The sequence below is a fragment of the Schistocerca gregaria genome, chromosome 7 (genome assembly GCF_023897955.1).
Source record: "Schistocerca gregaria isolate iqSchGreg1 chromosome 7, iqSchGreg1.2, whole genome shotgun sequence".
Classification (NCBI taxonomy): domain Eukaryota; kingdom Metazoa; phylum Arthropoda; class Insecta; order Orthoptera; family Acrididae; genus Schistocerca; species Schistocerca gregaria.
The window spans coordinates 24,193,118-24,211,836 of NC_064926.1; the positions used below are offsets into that span (position 1 = coordinate 24,193,118).

Genomic DNA, 18,719 nt, shown 5'->3' on the forward strand with positions numbered 1-18,719 from the left:
TGCCTCGCAGTGCATTCGTAACTATGTCAGGGTGCTAATGATTTCCACTTGAATCAACACATGTCACCAGAATGAGATTTTCACTCTGCAGCAGAGTGTGTGTGCTGATATGAAATTTCCTGGCAGATTAAAACTGTGTGCCAGACCGAGTCTCTACCAGTAGAGCACTTGCCTGCGAAAGACAAAGGTCCTGAGTTCAAGTCTCTCAGTCCGGCACACAGTTTTAATGTGCCAGGAAGTTTCATGTCAGCACACACACTGCTGCAGAGTGAAAATCTCGTTCTGGAAACATCACCCCAGGCTGTGGCTAAACCATGTCTCTGCAATACCCTTTCTTTCATGAGTGCTAGTTCTGCAAGTTTCGCAGGAGAGCTTCTGTAAAGTTTGGAAGGTAGGAGACGAGGTAACGGCAAAAGTAAAGCTGTGAGGACGGGGTGTGAGTCGTGCTTTGGTAGCTCCGTTGGTAGAACATATGTCAGTTTGAAGTCTAGCTCTTCTGTGGTGACACAATCTTGACTCATCAAGTGGTAAAATAAAGACAAATCAAACGGTGAACCTAATCAGTGATAACTCATACAATAGAGCTGGTGCTGTGGACAGCCATATGAACAATAAATGGAACATAAAAGCTTAGCTTACAAATGCATAATCTGCTACATAACACCTTTGCTATACAGTAAGTGATTATCTTTATTGATTTCACTATTTGTATTCTACCACAAAGAGAAGGACTACATAAAAATATAAAATATTGTGCTATATAATGAATGTACTGAAAGCTTTTACACATATAAAAGTGGACTGTAATTCACTTTACTACAATGCAAGTAAGAACCTTGAAGGAAGCATTACAGTAGCACAACAGATGTAACAAAGGAATAGAGTGAAGCTCTCAGGAATGCCCTTTTTTTGGATGTTAGTGTGCTTTTTACGTTCTCCTTGCTGTGCTCAATGTCTTAGTCTGCTACCTAGGTAGCAGAATTCCTCAACTTCATACTTTACGATCACCAATTCTGATAATTTTCTCGCCGTTTTCATCTTTCTTCGATTTATTCTCAGTCTCTACTCTGCAGTTGTGAGAATGTTAATTCTATTCCACACATTCTGCAATACTACTTCACTGCTCTTGGTCTTCCACTCTTTGTTATTGTACATATTGTATATTACTCATTTTCACTGCAACTTCTCCCTATTTTTTTATTTATCTCAGTGTTGTTTCCTCCTCCCCCCCCCCCCTCTTTCCAGGATCCACAAATCCTATGACTGTCTCGGTTTTTTTCTTCAGTCTTAATCTCCAAACAATGGAAAATCCAGGATGGAATGTAACAATATTATGAAATGGAAGTTGCCACTCACTATATTGCGAACATGCTGAGTCGCAGATAGGCACAACATAAGGACTCCCCACCTCTCCTCTGTTCTCCATCTACCCTCCCGACTGCACATAGCTGCCTTACACTCTCTCCACCTCAGTTCCCCAGCAGCACTGCACTGACCACCACACATACACTACAATCCCTCACCCTCCCCGCCCCAGCCTTCTCCTTACCCCCAACCAGTTGCCACTCACATCATGCACTGGTGCTGCTGCTCACAGTGTGGATTTCAGTTATCTGAGACTGCAGTCGTGTGTCTGAGTTGTGTTTGCACGAGTATATGTGGGTGTGTCAGTTGTATATTTTTGACGATGGCCCTATGGGCAGAAAGCTTTATTTGTGGCAATGTTTTTGTTGTGCTTCTCTCTGACTCAGCATCTCCGCTATATGGTGAGATTTTTAATTTTCTTTTCTGTCGGTGTCGCACCATTCATCCAGAACCAGAACTTTACCTTAACGATGATTCACTCACTGTAGTGGAGACATATCGATTCTTAAGACTAGTTTTTGACACCCGTTTGACTTGACTACCTCACCTTCGCCAGCTTAAGCTGAAGTGCTGGCAGCATCTCAATGCCTTTCACTGCCTGAGTAACACCAACTGGGGTGCAGATCGCTCTACGCTGCAGCAGCCCTACACAGACCATGTTCAATCATGCCTTGACTACGGGAGTCTGATTTACGATTCAGCGGCGCCCTCAGCATTGTGTTTACTCCCTCAGCATTGCGTTTACTCGACCCAGTGCACTACTGTGGCATTCACCTAGTGATAACACCTTTTAGAATGAGTCCAGTGACCAGTGTCCTGGTGAAGCCAGAGTCCATCCATTGAAGGTTAGACATGCACAACTGCTCGCCAGTTAATGTTGCAGACATTCATAGTTCTCCTGCAGATCTGAATTACCGTTTTCTTTTTTCCAACCATGGCTGTTCATCTCCCTCATAGGCAGCCTAGGTCAGGGCTTACGACTGCGGTTTGTGTCTGTTCCTTTCTGTATGAACTGGAGTCCTACCCATTATCACTACTACCACCTCTCCTAGAGGTCCTTCACATACACACCTAGGCTGCAGATTCTTCTGGACTTTTCACATGGCCCTAAGGACTCCGTTAAACCTGTGGCTCTCTGCTATCACTTCCTCTTGATTCTCGAGACATACTGGGGCCATGTAGTCGTTTACAACAACGGCTCTATGGCTGATGGTCACATAGGCTTTGCGTATGCTCATGGAGGATATATTGAACAACACTCCTTGTCAGATGGCTGCAGTGTTTTCACCCCAGAGCTGGCAGCCATATCTCTTGCTCTGAGCACATCCGCTCATGCCCTGGCGGGTTTTTTCTCCTCTGTACTGACTCCTTGAGCTGCCTACAAGCTATCGACCAGTGCTAGCCTCGCCATTCTTTGGAAGCATCTTTTCAGGAGTCAATCTATGCCCTGGAACGCTCCTGTCATTCAGTGGTGTTTGTGTGAATCCTGGACACGTCAGAATCACAGGCTATGCAGAAACCGCTTCTGGAGATGGGCATCTCTGAAACTGACTTGCATTCTGTCTTATGCTGCAGGGTTTCTCGGTTTTGGGAGATGGAATCGCATAACAGTACACACAAAAACTGCTTATCATTAAGGGAGACTACGGAAGTGTGGAAGTCTTCCATGCGGTCCTCTCACAGGGAATCAGTTGTCCTCTGCTGGCTCCACATTGGCCATACATGGCCAATGCATGGTTATCTCCTCCATTGGGAGGACCCACCTCGGTGTCGCTGTGGCTCACAAATGATGGTCATAGAGTTTTAGCCACTCTGCGGCGGACTTTTAACTTTCCCAGCACCCTACCTTTGGTGTTGGGCAACACTGCCTCAACTGTAGCTTTAGTTTTACTTTTTATTCTTGACGGTGGGTTTTATCATTTGGTCTAAGTTTTAGTGCATGTCCTTTGTCCCTCTGTGTCCTCCACCATAGTGCTTTTACGGTGGACGTTTTAATGTGTTGCAGAGTGGCTGGCTTCTCCTTTTTATTCTCATGGTTAGCCAGCCATGGTAGTCGGCTCTCTTGTATCTCTCTCTGATTTTCTGGTCCGATTTTGTCCATTTTAGTGTTTGTTGCCCTTCTGTCATGCTTGTGGTTTTCTCCTTTCTTCCAGCTGTGTTTTGTATGTCTCGGTTATTTTACTCCCACCCTTGTGGAATTATTTTATTCGGAACGAGGGACCAATGACCTCTTTTAAACCAACCAAGTGACTTCACTGAGCCCCCACTGTATCTAGACTGAGCCTTAGCACTTCCATTTTTAGGTCCTCTAATTCTGCTACCATGTTCAAAATTCAGACACTCCAAGTCATGAATTTTTTTCCTTTGTTGGTTATTCCTTCTTTTTCTCCTGGTCAGCTCCTTCTTGGCAGTCCTTCCTGGTGATCTCAATGGGAGACAAGTTTGGAATCTTTAGCCAATGTAGAGATCATGACACTTTTTTGATTATAGGCTACATTCTATGAATATACATTTTGTATCTTTAATGCAGTGGTTTCCGTGGCCTTCTACACCCACATGCTATTAATCTGACTTTTAGAGACAGTTTTCCACTCTGATGGTAAAAAGAGTGTCCTGAACCTCTGTCCACCCCTTCACCCTCTTTGACAAGACCATTCTCAGAACAAGGGTGACCTTCTGGCGGAAGTCTTCAGCCACCATTGCTGCTGATTTTTTACTGAAGATTTAAGCAGTAACAAGGTTCAAATCCAAGACAATTTGACTAGTAGTCAAAGCCAATACCTCTAGACCGTGGTTTCGTTTCCGTTCCACATTTATTTAATCTTTCGGTACCTTTTGACACCTCTAAGGACATCCGCCTCCATCTAATTGACCATCAGGTTCCAGACTTCAATAAATATTAAACCATGTTCAATTAGTCATGATAGAATTTTGCCTTTAGGAAAAACAAGCCACTAAAAAATAGAGATCTCAAAAGCAACTCTAAAAATAATATGGACTGATTTTAAAATAATTAACAACTTGAGGTTTCACATGTTTACTTACTTTCTTCAAGAATTTAAAGTAAGGTAAAGGCAACATGTAGGAGTCTTCACAGACAGGAAAGGTCTACTGTGCAATATTCCAATGATGTTAACGACACTGAATGGATAATTTGTTAAGAGCAGAAAGAAATAGCAGTTAGCTGACAAGGCATATGCAGCAATGGGAAGTTACCACTAGAGACTGCTAGTCCTCAGTGTGATTTTAATTATGTTTTTCAAGAACAAAAAGCATAAATAATGAACAAAAGTGCTTAAGGGTAACCAGTCACTGCAAACACTTATAACAGATCAGAAAGAACTTTCAAACCTTTAATGCCTTTTCTAGTCTATATTCTGTGAACACACATTTTCCATTCTTACAACAAGCGGGTTATGGATTTTAAGTTTTGATCCATATTTTCAAAACTTAAGTTGCTACCTTCCACTAAAGATATATTTTCCCTTCAATGTCAATATATAACAGTTTTTGCTTTTGTGATGACTTATTCTGCGAAAGTCGAAATTTCATGTTCCACAAAGTTGCATTTTGACTGATCTTGTTGCAGTGTAGACAGCTAGAGCATTGAAATTTATTGTTTGCAGCACCTCCAAAAGATTATTTTGCTAACTGTTAAGATATTCTACAAAACAAGCACTCAACCTGCCTTGATGTGGAGTAAGTGTTACCTGTTGCAGCAGCAAACCTTGAAAAAATCACATTGATGCAATTTATTCACCTGGTTTAGATCTATATGAAACAGAAAAAATGTCTTATTTGGCTGATTTGTAGACATTGTCTTGCGCAGTTCTTGCATTTGTATAAAATTTTCTTGCAACAATCGATATGTGTACAGTTTAGCTTCTTTTGCTGGGATCATCACCAACTGTTGTATTTGTTCTTGTTCCACGAACTCCTTTGCTCTAACCAACCTGAAATAATTCAATTCAATTTCAAGTAAATTTTTTATTTGTTATGTAAAGATGACTTTATTTTACATTATGTGGTATGATCAAACTACAAAAATGGTTAAATGAAGCTCAGCAGTATTACAACTGTGTGTACTTATTACATACAGTGGAAAAAAAGGGATAACTGGTAAACTGACATGGATTTGGGAAGGGGGGTTGTTACCGAACCATATGATATCTGTGATCAGACCCAAATATATTTGAAAATTTTCAATGTACATCTACATCTGCATTCTGCAAACCACTGCGAAATGCATGGCAGTGGGTATGTTCTATTGTAGCATTTATTAAGGTTTCTTCACATTCCATTCACATATGGAGCATGGAAAGAATGCTTGTTTAAATGTCACTGTGTGCTGTAATTAATCTAATCTCATGAAAATGATGTGCTTCCATCACACAATCTTCTCCACTCACTTCCACAGGATAAGCATTGGAGACTGCCCAATTTGTATGTGTGTGACTCAACACGAGATGATTTTTTAAAATATTTTTTCATGATAGTAATTTCATGATCAGTAAGTAAATTTGTGCAAGAGACTTAGCAAATTGAAACACCAAACTTCCACAAATATTAATCAGTATCCTCAGGCAACAGTGAGATATGTGCATATTTCTTAATATTTATCTTCTGGTAAATCACTACAGGCCAATATCACTTTCTCATCATCTGCAAAGCCTTTTAATGTATAATTCTGACTAATCTCTAACCATTGGTGGAAGTGGAACTTTTATCTGAACAGATGGGTTTTTCAAAACCACCTGTTCCTTGGAACAGCACATCAGACCTATTTTGGGGGGGAATGTTGTTTTAAGCTAACCAATAAGGGAACTAGAATGGCAATCTTTACATTTCCTGTAAACTGCTTTAAATGGAGAAAAGGAACTTTGGGATTTCAAATTGTAACATGAGGAAAAAACCAGTACCATTGGAAAGTGCTCCCAAAATTTAACATGATTTGTCTAAACAGTGCTTTCTTTCCCTTGACTACCACCACATGCTAGATTTAACTCTCCCTCGTTATTACTTTTAGGGGGGGGGGGGAAACAATGTGTATCTACTGTTTCCTACAATTCAGGATGACATAAAAGCCTGTTGGTTGCTGAAATACAAAGAGGTACTTCAGGGCTCTCAAAATGCTTTCATGTTAAAAATGTTTCTGCCATATTCTATTGTTATAAAACAAATCAAATTTAAAAAAAAAAAAAATCATAATTTCTTATAAGGGATAAAACTGCAAATAAATTTTAATCAGTGGTCAAATAACTTGCAGGAAGGCAGCCTGGGGATGTTGTCATAAATATTTTGACAGGAGCACATCCTGCAGTCTACTAGGCATAACTGAAACAGGCAAGAGCTGTGCAAAAGTTTTGGAATCCCTTGTGCACTGCTTACTTACTATGCCTCGAAAATGACAGGGTGTGCTCATGTCCAAATATCGACTGTTGTCACCCTGCTGCATTACCAAAGTCATTTGAACACTGTATACATCAGGAGATACTCAGGTCTCTTAATTTTATTCAAACTTAATTGTGAACAAAATTTTTCCCCTCACTGCAGTATGAAAAGGGGTATTCATTATTCTTCTTCCATTACCCACTGTTCAGATCGTCAGCTCCAGGAATAATTTTCTGATATAATCGAAATACTGTAAAATAAATAAAAAATAAATTTTTGACAAAAAAGTTCAATTTTGAGACATCTTTTGATTTGTAGTAATTTTTTTGCCCATTTGAAATTCTGAATTTGAGGTCATTTTCTCTATTTTCCAATAATCTCCAGGCAATGTATGGTTTATCAATCTGCTGGCCCTTATCAGGTTGCCTAGAACACACATCACAAAAGAAGAAGAAGATTGGACGTACTTTTTCTAGAAAAATGCCTTTATTCTGTTCAGAGAGCAGGTATGACTAAGAATGTAACAGGTGGGACGTTTTTTTATCTGACAAAATACAACCTAGAATCTTATTTAGTAAACTCTTCAAAACAGTTGGTGTATAGAATCATATTTTTTTCTTTCTTTTCTTTTCTAATATATAAGCTATATGTAAACTGAATGAGCTATAAACCAAAGACACCTCCAAAAGTAAATTAACGGGTTGTTTTGTGGTAAGGATAATGTTTTGATACATTGTTAAATATCTGTATGAAACAAAGTAAGAAAAAGAATCTTCAATTTATTAATTCGTGTACCTTCACCCTTCTGTTTTGGGCAGTGGTAGCGTACAGACGTATGCTTGCATCCATCATACCAGCATTGTTAAAAGTGAGTATTTTAACTGTTCATTAAAAGTATTATAAAAGGTAAAAAAAAGGAATATTTATTTGCACAGTTATAAGTTCAACTCCTACCTGTTCATGCCGCCAAGATACTGCATGAAGAGGTTCAGTGCGGACAAGAATAATTAATGCCGTATCTGGGAAGCATTCCTGCATAGACATTGTCACGCTCAAGACTAAAACACAATGGAATTAATATGAAGGTAATGACTCAGACTTGAGGGGCACCTACTGAACGTTGTGCTCCCTGCCGCCGTTGGATAAGCAGCTGCAGCAGCAAGTCGTATAACCCTAGCTTACTTATTTGTTAGATAGTTTAATTAATTTCTTTGCGTGTTTTTGGGTACTTGCATTGTTTAATTCATATATTTCGGGCGCATTATAGTATTTGAGGGTTGTAGCATCGCGCTTTAGTACCTGAATAGTGTAAATTCGCGTAGTCGTCTGTCTTCTGTTTTTGTTTTGAACAGCCAGTGTCGGTTGGTCACAGCCATTGTGCTCCCTGCCGCCGTTGGATAAGCAGCTGCAGCATCAAGTTGTATAACCCTAGCTTACTTATTTGTTAGATAGTTTACTTAATTTCTTTGTGTGTTTTTGGGTACTTGCATTGTTTAATTCATATATTTCGGGCGTATTATAGTATTTGACAGTGTTTACTTGGTAGATTCTTATTTAAATTGCGTGTGAGTTTCGTATAGGAGGTGCAATTTCGAGTTTTAGTTACTGTAATCGTAAATTCAGCAGATTGTAGCGCAGTCGTTAGGCATTTGTACAGGTTAGTTGATACATTCTTTGCGTGTTTCCCTTGCGTTATCTAGGCACGGACTTGTGTTTCAGTAACTGTTGTTCAACATCGATTAGAATGGACAGGGACTGCGATTGCTGTGTTCGGATGAGGGCTGACTTGGCATCCCTTCGCTCACAGCTGCAATCGGCGCTGACTTCGGTCGCGCAGCTTGAGGCTGTTGCCAATGGGCACCACTGTGGGGAGCCGGACTTAGGTATCATGGGGATGTCAACCTCGTCCCGTCTGTCCCCAGATCGGTCTGCCGCTGTGGTTGCCCCGGTTGCTGCCCGCAGTGAGGCTGAGCCCTCGCCTGTGGTTGATTGGGAGGTCGTTCCAAGGCATGGCAGGCAGCGAAAGCCTCCCCGGTGCGTCTGACAAACCGGTTTCAGGCACTGTCTCTGGCTGAGCCAGATGCAGCTGCCTGCCCTGTTTCAGAGGATCATTCTCAGCCTTCAAGGTCCGGGCAATCGCAGAGGGTGGGCTTACTGGTAGTTGGGAGCTCCAATGTTAGGCGCGTAATGGGGCTCCTTAGGGATACGGCGGCTAAGGAGGGGAAGAAATCCAGTGTGCACTCCGTGTGCATTCCGGGAGGAGTCATTCCTGATGTGGAAAGGGTCCTTCTGGATGCCATGAAGAGCACAGGGTTCAGCCAGCTGCAGGTGGTGGCACATGTCGGCACTAATGACGTGTGTCGCTTTGGATCTGAGGAAATTCTCTCTGGATTCCAGCGGCTATCTGATTTGGTGAAGGCTGCCGGTCTTGCTTACGAGATGAAGGCAGAGCTCACCATCTGCAGCATCGTCGATAGAACCGACTGCGGACCTTTGGTGCAGAGCCGGGTGGAGGGTCTGAATCAGAGGTTTTGCGACCGTATTGGCTGCAGATTCCTTGACTTGCGCCATAGGGTGGTGGGGTTTCGGGTTCCGCTGAATAGGTCAGGAGTTCACTACACTCAGCTGGCGGCTACACGGGTACCGGAGGCTGTGTGGCGTGGAGTGGGCGGTTTTTTAGGTTAGAAGGCCTCGGGAAAGTGCGGGATGGGCTGCAATGTCAAAGGGTGCTTGGCAATTACAGGACGTGCTTGGATCAAGGAACAGTCGGAATTATAGTTGTAAATTGTTGTAGTTGCGCTGGAAAAGTCCCTGAGCTTCAAGCGCTAATAGAAAGCACAGAAGCTGATATCGTTATAGGTACAGAAAGCTGGCTAAAGCCTGAAATAAGTTCTGCAGAAATTTTTACAAAGTCTCAGACGGTGTTCAGGAAAGATAGATTAGGCAGAATTGGTGGTGGAGTGTTTGTGTGTGTCAGTAGTGGTTTATCTTGTAGTGAAGTCGAAGTAGATACTCCGTGCGAATTGGTATGGGTGGAGGTTATACTTAACAGCCGAATTAAGTTAATAATTGGCTCCTTCTACCGACCCCCAGACTCCGATGATACAGTTGCGGAACAGTTCAGAGAAAGTTTGAGTCTCGTAACAAATAAATACCCCACTCATAGGTTATAGTTGGTGGGGACTTCAACCTACCCTCGGTATATTGGCAAAAATACTTGTTCAAAACCGGTGGTAGGCAGAAAACGTCTTCCGAGATTGTCCTAAATGCTTTCTCCGAAAATTATTTCGAGCTGTTAGTCCACGAACCCACGCGAATTGTAAATGGTTGCGAAAACACACTTGACCTCTTAGCCACAAACAATCCAGAGCTGATAGAGAGCATCATGACTGATACAGGGATTAGTGATCACAAGGTCGTTGTAGCTAGGCTCAATACCATTACTTCCAAATCCATCAGAAACAAACGCAAAATAATTTTATTTAAAAAATCGGATAAAGTGTCACTAGAAGCCTTCCTAAAAGACAATTTCCATTCCTTCCGAACTGACTATGCGAATGTAGACGAGATGTGGCTCAAATTCAATGATATAGTAGCAACAGCAATTGAGATATTCATACCTCATAAATTGGTAAGAGATGGAACGGATCCCCCGTGGTACACAAAAAAGGTCAGAACGCTGTTGCAGAGGCAACGGAAAAAGCATGCGAAGTTCAGAAGAATGCAAAATCCCGAAGATGGGCTAAAATTTACATACGCGCAAAATTTGGCACGGACTTCAATGCGAGATGCCTTTAATAGGTTCCACAATGAAACATTGTCTCGAAATATGGTAGAAAATCCGAAGAAATTCTGGTCGTATGTAAAGTACACAAGCGGCAAGATGCAGTCAATACCTTCGCTGCGCAGTGCCTATGGTACTGTTATCGACGACTGTGCCACTAAAGCGCAGTTATTGAACGCAGTTTTCCGAAATTCCTTCACCAGGGAAGACGAATGGAATATTCCAGAATTTGAAACACGAACATCTGCTAGCATGAGTTTCTTAGAAGTAGATACCTTAGGGGTTGCGAAGCAACTCAAATCGCTTGATACGGCAAGTCTTCAGGTCCAGATTGTATACCGATTAGGTTCCTTTCAGATTACGCTGATACTATAGCTCCCTACTTAGCACTCATATACAACCGCTCGCTCACCGATAGATCTGTACCTACAGATTGGAAAATTGTGCAGGTCGCACCAGTGTTCAAGAAGGGTAGTAGGAGTAATCCATTTAACTACAGACCTATATCATTGACGTCGGTTTGCAGTAGGGTTTTGGAGCATATACTGTATTCAAACATTGTGAATCACCTCGAAGGGAACGATCTATTGACACGTAATCAGCATGGCTTCAGAAAACATCGCTCTTGTGCAACGCAGCTAGCTCTATATTCGCACGAAGTAATGGCCGCTATCGACAGGGGATCTTAAGTTGATTCCGTATTTCTAGATTTCCGGAAAGCTTTTGACACCGTTCCTCACAAGCGACTTCTAATCAAGCTGCGGAGCTATGGGGTATCGTCTCAGTTGTGCGACTGGATTCGTGATTTCCTGTCAGGAAGGTCGCAGTTCGTAGTAATAGACGGCAAATCATCGAGTAAAACTGAAGTGATATCAGGTGTTCCCCAGGGAAGCGTCCTGGGACCTCTGCTGTTCCTGATCTATATAAATGACCTGGGTGACAATCTGATCAGTTCTCTTAGATTGTTCGCAGATGATGCTATAATTTACCGTCTAGTAAGGTCATCCGAAGAGCAGGATCAGTTGCAAAGCGATTTAGAAAAGATTGCTGTATGGTGTGTCAGGTGGCAGTTGACGCTAAATAACGAAAAGTGAGATGATCCACATGAGTTCCAAAAGAAATCCGTTGGAATTTTATTACTAGATAAATAGTACAATTCTCAAGGCTGTCAATTCAACTAAGTACCTGGGTGTTAAAATTACGAACAACTTCAGTTGGAAGGACCACATAGATAATATTGTTGGGAAGGCGAGCCAAAGGTTGCGTTTCATTGGCAGGACACTTAGAAGATGCAACAAGTCCACTAAAGAGACAGCTTACACTACACTCGTTCGTCCTCTGTTAGAATATTGCTGCGCGGTGTGGGACCCTTACCAGGTGGGATTGACGGAGGACATTGAAAGGGTGCAAAAAAGGGCAGCTCGTTTTGTATTATCATGTTATAGGGGAGAGAGTGTTGCAGATATGATACACGAGTTCGGATGGAAGTCATTACAGCATAGACATTTTTCATCGCGGCGAGACCTTTTTACAAAATTTCAGTCACCAACTTTCTCTTCCGAATGCGAAAATATTTTGTTGAGCCCAACCTACATAGGTAGGAATGATCATCAAAATAAAATAAGAGAAATCAGAGCTCGAACAGAAAGGTTTAGGTGTTCGTTTTTCCCGCTCGCTGTTCGGGAGTGGAATAGTAGAGAGATAGTATGATTGTGTTTCGATGAACCTTCTGCCAAGCACTTAAATGTGAATTGCAGAGTAGTCATGTAGATGTAGATATATTAAAAATATTGTGCTTCGTGTGTTTAAGAACTTACAAACAGATTGACAATTTCAATGGTTGTGATTATTTGGTACCACACACTAGTGGAAGCAGCAGTTGACCTTCAATGTAATGATATTCAAGGTCTGTTGATATTGGCATCGGTTAAAATACATCCAAGATTGTGCACTGATTCATAAGTTACCTTCAAAATTTTCTCCAATCAATTTTTGCAATTATTAATACATTTCCACATCTCTATTCTTTAGGAATGATAATCTTACTAAAATAATTTTTAATCTTATTAAGTAATAGAAAACTATTGACTTTCGGAATAACCACAACAGTCGTATAGATCAGAGAAACAGGTTACCTCAAGAAGTGTGCTCTGCTCTATTGTTTAATGTACAAGCAATGGCCAATCTTGTCCTCTCAAATGCTGTAGAACTGGCAAAATATTGTACAATAAAAAAATTAATTAATTAAGCTGTAGCTAAAATTCCTTTATGTTTGCGAGTGTAAGAACTGATGTGCTTTTACATTAAGTACAAGTTTTTTTCTTTGATTTTGTGAAGTATGGTATGGCATGTAAATAAATAAACCTGTTGGAAGCCATTGTATAACTAGAAGGTAATTTCACAATACTGGTCCAAAATGAACTGTTTTATACACTTTATCGTTTCCCTTTCTCCTGCTCAATCTAAATTAACTGTATTTGTTGTCCTTTACCATGCCTTGTTGTTATCTGTAATCAGCTACATTGTGGTCCACGCATACTCACTTAAATTTATTTTATTCATCAGATGTATTACTTAAGTAATATTGTTCTAGCTGGATCGTATGTACACCAAACGCCAATATTGTTTAGTGTCATGGCGGCTGCAGTGTAACACGTGTAAGTTCGGCTCGCGAAATTTAGTTGAATTCAAAGGTATTCTCGCAGGTGGTGTTGTCTAATTCAAGTGGAAATCGTGTAAAAAACAGTGTTCTGTGCTCTGCCAATATCTTCGAGCAAACGGTAAACAGAAGAATCGACAGCAGCGGGGAAGCAGCAGGTACGGCGGGTCTGCTCTTGCCAGAAGGTGCGGCCGCGGCTCCTGGTATAGCGGAGCTGGTCCGCTCTGAGGTAAACGCTGTGCTGGGCAATAAAATCAATCTCTATCTGATAGCAGGCACTATATCAGATACTGTAATGGCAGCAGTATTGGCCAAAATGCGTGAAACTGTTGAGGTCAATACTGCCGAAATTACAGCACTAAAAAAGTCTGTGTCTGAATATGAGAAAAAGGCACGAGAGTTGGAGTGAAACTATCTGCCGCAACAGACGAGCTAGAACAGTACCAAAGGCGAAATAGTCTATGACTGGAGTAGCAGAAAATAAGGAAGAAGACACAGACAACCCGCTTATACAGGTTGCGCATGAAAAATTAGGCGTTGAAGTGACCAAGGCAGACATTGACAGGAGCCATCAGGTGTGACGAAGACTACCAGGTGCTACCAAACCTTGCCCAATAATTATTAAATTTGTGTCGTACCGAGAAGGGGCTGAGATCTTTACCCAGAAGAAGAAGTTAGCAAGGACAGGGCTTACAATAAGGGAAGATCTGACACACGAGAGGCTAAAGATTTTAAACAGTGCCAAATCCCATCTCGGTCTTCAGAATGTGTGGACTCAGGATGGCAGAGTAATCATTAAGACAGCAGCTGAAAAGAAGACAGTCACAAACATGACAGAACTAAATAGTATTAAGTGAAGCTACTCGAGCCAAAAGTGCAAACTTAACACCATTTGCAAATTGTAACAGCCCTATACTCAGATATAGTCTTGTAATTGTATTAACTTTTTAATTACACCCATATTTGTACCTTCAACTAATTGTTTTTGTAACTGTATTAACTTTTTACTATTTTTTGTGTCTGTAGCTCTAACCATTACTTAATTATAGTTACTGCTAATACTTTTTTTCCATTTTCTCAGTTTATTCTCTTCCATTCTGTAATAGATCTATTGCAATTATTAGTCTCTCCTTTATTTCATTAATCACCCATCTCTTTGGTTTAAATTGTTCATAACAAAAATCACTATCAGTATCACTTTAGCAAATTAAAATCTAATTGTAGCTTCCTACGATAATAACTACCAGTATAACTTTAGTAAATTTCAATTTAATTCTAGCTTCCTACAATAATTTATTAATTATTAAGCTTACTTCTCCCTGCTGGCAGCACCGGCCTCTTAAATCACTCCTCTTTCCCTTATTTCCACCCTAAGCTGTTTCAAATATGCTAATTACATTTCTCCTGTTACGACATAGAATACAGAGTGACACACAGCCGTCACTATTTTGGTCATATTCTCCTTGCATCGAATACCACTAACCCATTTTCTATACTTCCGCAACCCGAGGAAATCTCTTGCAGTCGCCTTTCTTTCGGCACTCGCGGAGTCACAAACAGAGCGCGCAAAATCTCTGACACCCCTGTGTTATGTCACTTGCGGAAACACCGGCCAGTGCCCCTCGCGGCAGGTAGTGCCTAACAAAGGGACAAACCAGTCTATCACCCTACTCCAGGCTGCTCAGCGGAACGCGTCAGAGCTTTTAGCAGCTCATTGCAACATCCAGTTTTTACCTGCACATTACGAAGAACTTAGCCTCATCTTTAACCAACTAAACTACCATGTAATCATCTTATCCGAAACGTGGTTGAAACCACACATATCCTCTGCATCTATTCATCTCCCAGGGTACACATTTCTTAGGGCAGACAGATTAAAAACGTGAGGTGGGTCGGCGCATATATAGGAACAGATCTCAAAGTGAAAGTCTTATGTACGTCAAATACTGCTGAAGAAAAAGAGGCTGGCTGAATTCATGTTCATTGAAATAAATATACAAAGTCGGAAATTCTTGACTGGCGTCGTGTACAAGCCCCAAAAATAAGCTCAATGAGTTCCTTTCAGTCGGAATTACATTCACTTCAATGTCAATACGAACATGTCATCGTAATGGGTGAGTTGAACATAGACCTGCTAAGAGACACTCCCTCCACAATAAACCTAAGAAGGCTGTTTAGTTGCAATAGGATGGACATTCTTCCATTACAACCTACACACCATACGGCTCACAGTCATGCTCTTATAGACGTAATCACAACGAAACAGACTGACAAAGTAAGAGACGTTGGTCAAACATCGGCCCCTGGCCTCTCAGCACATGATGTAATATTCCTGGCCTACTCTGTGCAGCCCCCAAGGATCAAATCGTGTTACATAACTTGTAGGAACATGAAACGTATTGACCTTAATGTTCTAACAGCCGACTGCTCAGAAATCTCATGGCATCAAATAATCAGAGAACCTACAATTGACGGCAAAATTAATGAACTTGGTGATAAACTCACTACCCTCCATGACAAACATGCACCTGTGCACACAATCCGTGTAAGAAAATCTCCTGCTCCAAGGCTGACAGCTGAATTACGTCAAATGATGACTAATAGGGATGCCGCCCACAGGCGTTTCAAGGCAGATCCGAAACCTGAGCATTTCGAAGAATACAGAAAGCTACGGAACAGAGTGAAACAATGCATTCGCAATGCTAAAATCAGGCACACTCGTTCCCTTGTATGCAGCGATATGACGCCCACGACTATGGAAGAATCTCCGTAGCTTGGAGGGTCGGAAAGGCAAAATCGGAAACTACTTTTCATATGTCAGCTAACGAATTAAATGAATTCTTCTCTGCACCTCTGAATACCCGCACGGCTGATAATTACCATCCACAAGAATCCCCAAACAGGATAACTAACAACGATACCTTCCATCTAAAACATGTAACAAACATGGCAAGAAAAGCAATAATGAGAATCTCTTCTGATGCAATAGGCAACGACAGTATCGGTATAACCATGATTAAAAATGTTGCCGATATCTTAGTACCTATCTTAACTGATATTTAACTTTTCCCTTGTGAACGGAATATACTCCACTGCATGGAAAAGAAGCATAATTCGACCCATCCCTAAGATCGAAAACCCGCAACTGCCTAGTGATTACCGACCAATTAGCATACTGCATGCTGTTTCCAAAGCACTTGAATATATTGTTCATGACCAAATCACTGAACACTTGCATGAATTCAGCCTATATGACAAATTTCAACCTGGTTTCCATCATTATCACACCACGAACACTGCTCTAATTAAAGTAACTGATGACCTGAAATATGCCATCGACAATTGAAAGGCAACAATATTGATGCTACTGGACTTCAGCAAAGCTTTTGACACTTAACTTTGACATATTGCTCAGAAAAATGCAACAGCTTAATTTCTCTGATAGTGCAATGAGATGGTTTGAAAACTACTTAAAAGACAAACAGTGATGTGTTGTCTGCGTAAATGAAAAATCTTCCTGGAAACCTGTTTCCTCGGGAGTGCCACAAGGATCAGTCTTAGGACCACTTTTGTTTTCTTTATATGTCAACGACATTTCGTCAGTTCTGTCCTCCTGTAAATGTCATTTCTATGCCGACGACCTCCAGCTCTACCTAAGCATCAGAACTGAAGATGTAAACACTGCAATCGCTCAGATGAATAATGATCTGTCTTCAGTAGTGACATGGGCAAAGAACCTGGGGCTTAAACTAAATGCAAAAAAGACGCAAGTAATCTTAATAGCCCATCAGAAATTAATAAATTCAGATTTCCGCAAATGGCTGCCTCGTATTCTGCTCGACGGTATTCCAATACCATATCAGAAAACAGTGAAGAACTTGGGTGTAACTTTGGATGAGCATCTCAACTGGGCGGAGAATACAGTCACAGTGTGCCGAAAGACATCTGCTTGTCTTTATGCTCTCAAAAAGTTTCGGAACATATTCCCACAGGACTTGAAACGCCAGCCCGTGTAAGCACTCGTTCTACCGAACCACCACTACTGTGATGCGATTCAAGGCATGAGTAGTGAAAACAAAAGACAGCTAGAGCTAACCATGAATGCTTGTGTGCTTACACCTACAACATTCGCCGAAATGATCATGTTAGTTCTTCATACTCCGAGCTAGGTTGGCTGTGGCCAGACAAATTGCGTGACTGCCACACTATGTCTACTTCACCGACTCCTCGTCATGCAAGCACCCCAGTACCTTGCTTCAGAGATTAAAAACCTGTCATGCCATCATAATCGAAACACGAGGTCACTCTTATTTGGTATCCTAATTGTGCCCACTCACAAAACAAAAACTTTTGCAAACTCCTTCTCAGTTGCCGCTGTCCGCCTCTGGAACAAACTGCCCCTTACCTTGCACAAAATTCGATCTCCTGCTGCTTTTAAGGAGAAATTGAAGCATTTCCTACTATCATCCTCATAAAGTTCTCCGCAAAATTAATGCACAAGGCCAATCCTCTCATCTGTCAAATAGCAAAGCTAGCGTCATATCTTGCTCCTGAGATGCCTTCCTCTTCATCTATATCTATTAGCCACGCAATCTTCTTTTCCTTTATATTTCCTTAATTATGTTTCATCATGTCTCTCTCCTCCCTTCACAATGAGTCTCCCTCATACTCCCTGCTGCCAATAGTCCTATCTAAAATCTGTCTCTTCAATAATGTCGAATTATAACAGTACTTATGATCTACGAATATAAATTCTATATGTATGTATTTTTCCAGGTGTACCTTTCTAATTGTTTATTTCACTTTTTGTACTAGATGTAGTTTAACATGCCTACTAAAACATATGAATGTAAAATAAGTAAAATGCCTGATTAGATGCAAGAGAGGGCCTGATGACCCTAATCTTGCCAGGTTAAATAAATAAACAAACAAATAAAATAAAATAATTATCACACTAGGAAAAGTAACTGCATACTCACAGTACTGCATACTGCGGAAGCTAAGTTTTGTAAAGTGGAGTGGTCATTGTAAAGCATAATAAGGAAAACTAGATGGCCACCCACTCTGAACATGCAATAAAATTATTTCTCACATAGGGATCACAGATATAAGATCACATTAAATTTACAGGTTGCAGAGAGGCATTTCAGTGGTCGGCCAACCTGCACACCATATATGAATGGAACAATAACAAAACCTAATGTGTGGTATAATAGTAAGTACCCTCTGCCATGCACTTCACAGTAGAAAGAGGTACACCACGAGAAAGTGATTTCACAAAATGCAACTTCTTTTTGATCACCTCCAACCACTCATCTCTCGCGTGCACATGATGCTCCTCATCTATTGAGAAGAAATGAAATGGAAGAGGGTTTTGCTCTGAGCGTCAGTTGTATCTTCAGCACTGTCATCTAACAAAGAGTCAGTCTTTCCACATCTCTAAAACAGTCCAAATGCATTATGTATGTTCTGAACCAACTTCTCTTATGGGTAAATTTGTATAGATGTTACCAGCAGATT

General features: G+C 41.0%; 1 protein-coding gene across 2 annotated transcripts in view; it reads right to left on the reverse strand.

Annotated features, from left to right (window-relative positions):
- Window positions 1-18,719, reverse strand: part of LOC126281156 (DNA-directed RNA polymerase III subunit RPC3-like) — a 101,044-nt gene that overhangs the window by 11,218 nt on the left and 71,107 nt on the right. For both annotated transcript variants that reach the window (XM_049979823.1, XM_049979822.1), the window contains exon 7: window positions 5,126-5,318. In XM_049979823.1, coding sequence (XP_049835780.1) covers window positions 5,126-5,318 — 193 coding nt within the window. The remainder of the gene's footprint in view (window positions 1-5,125; window positions 5,319-18,719) is intronic.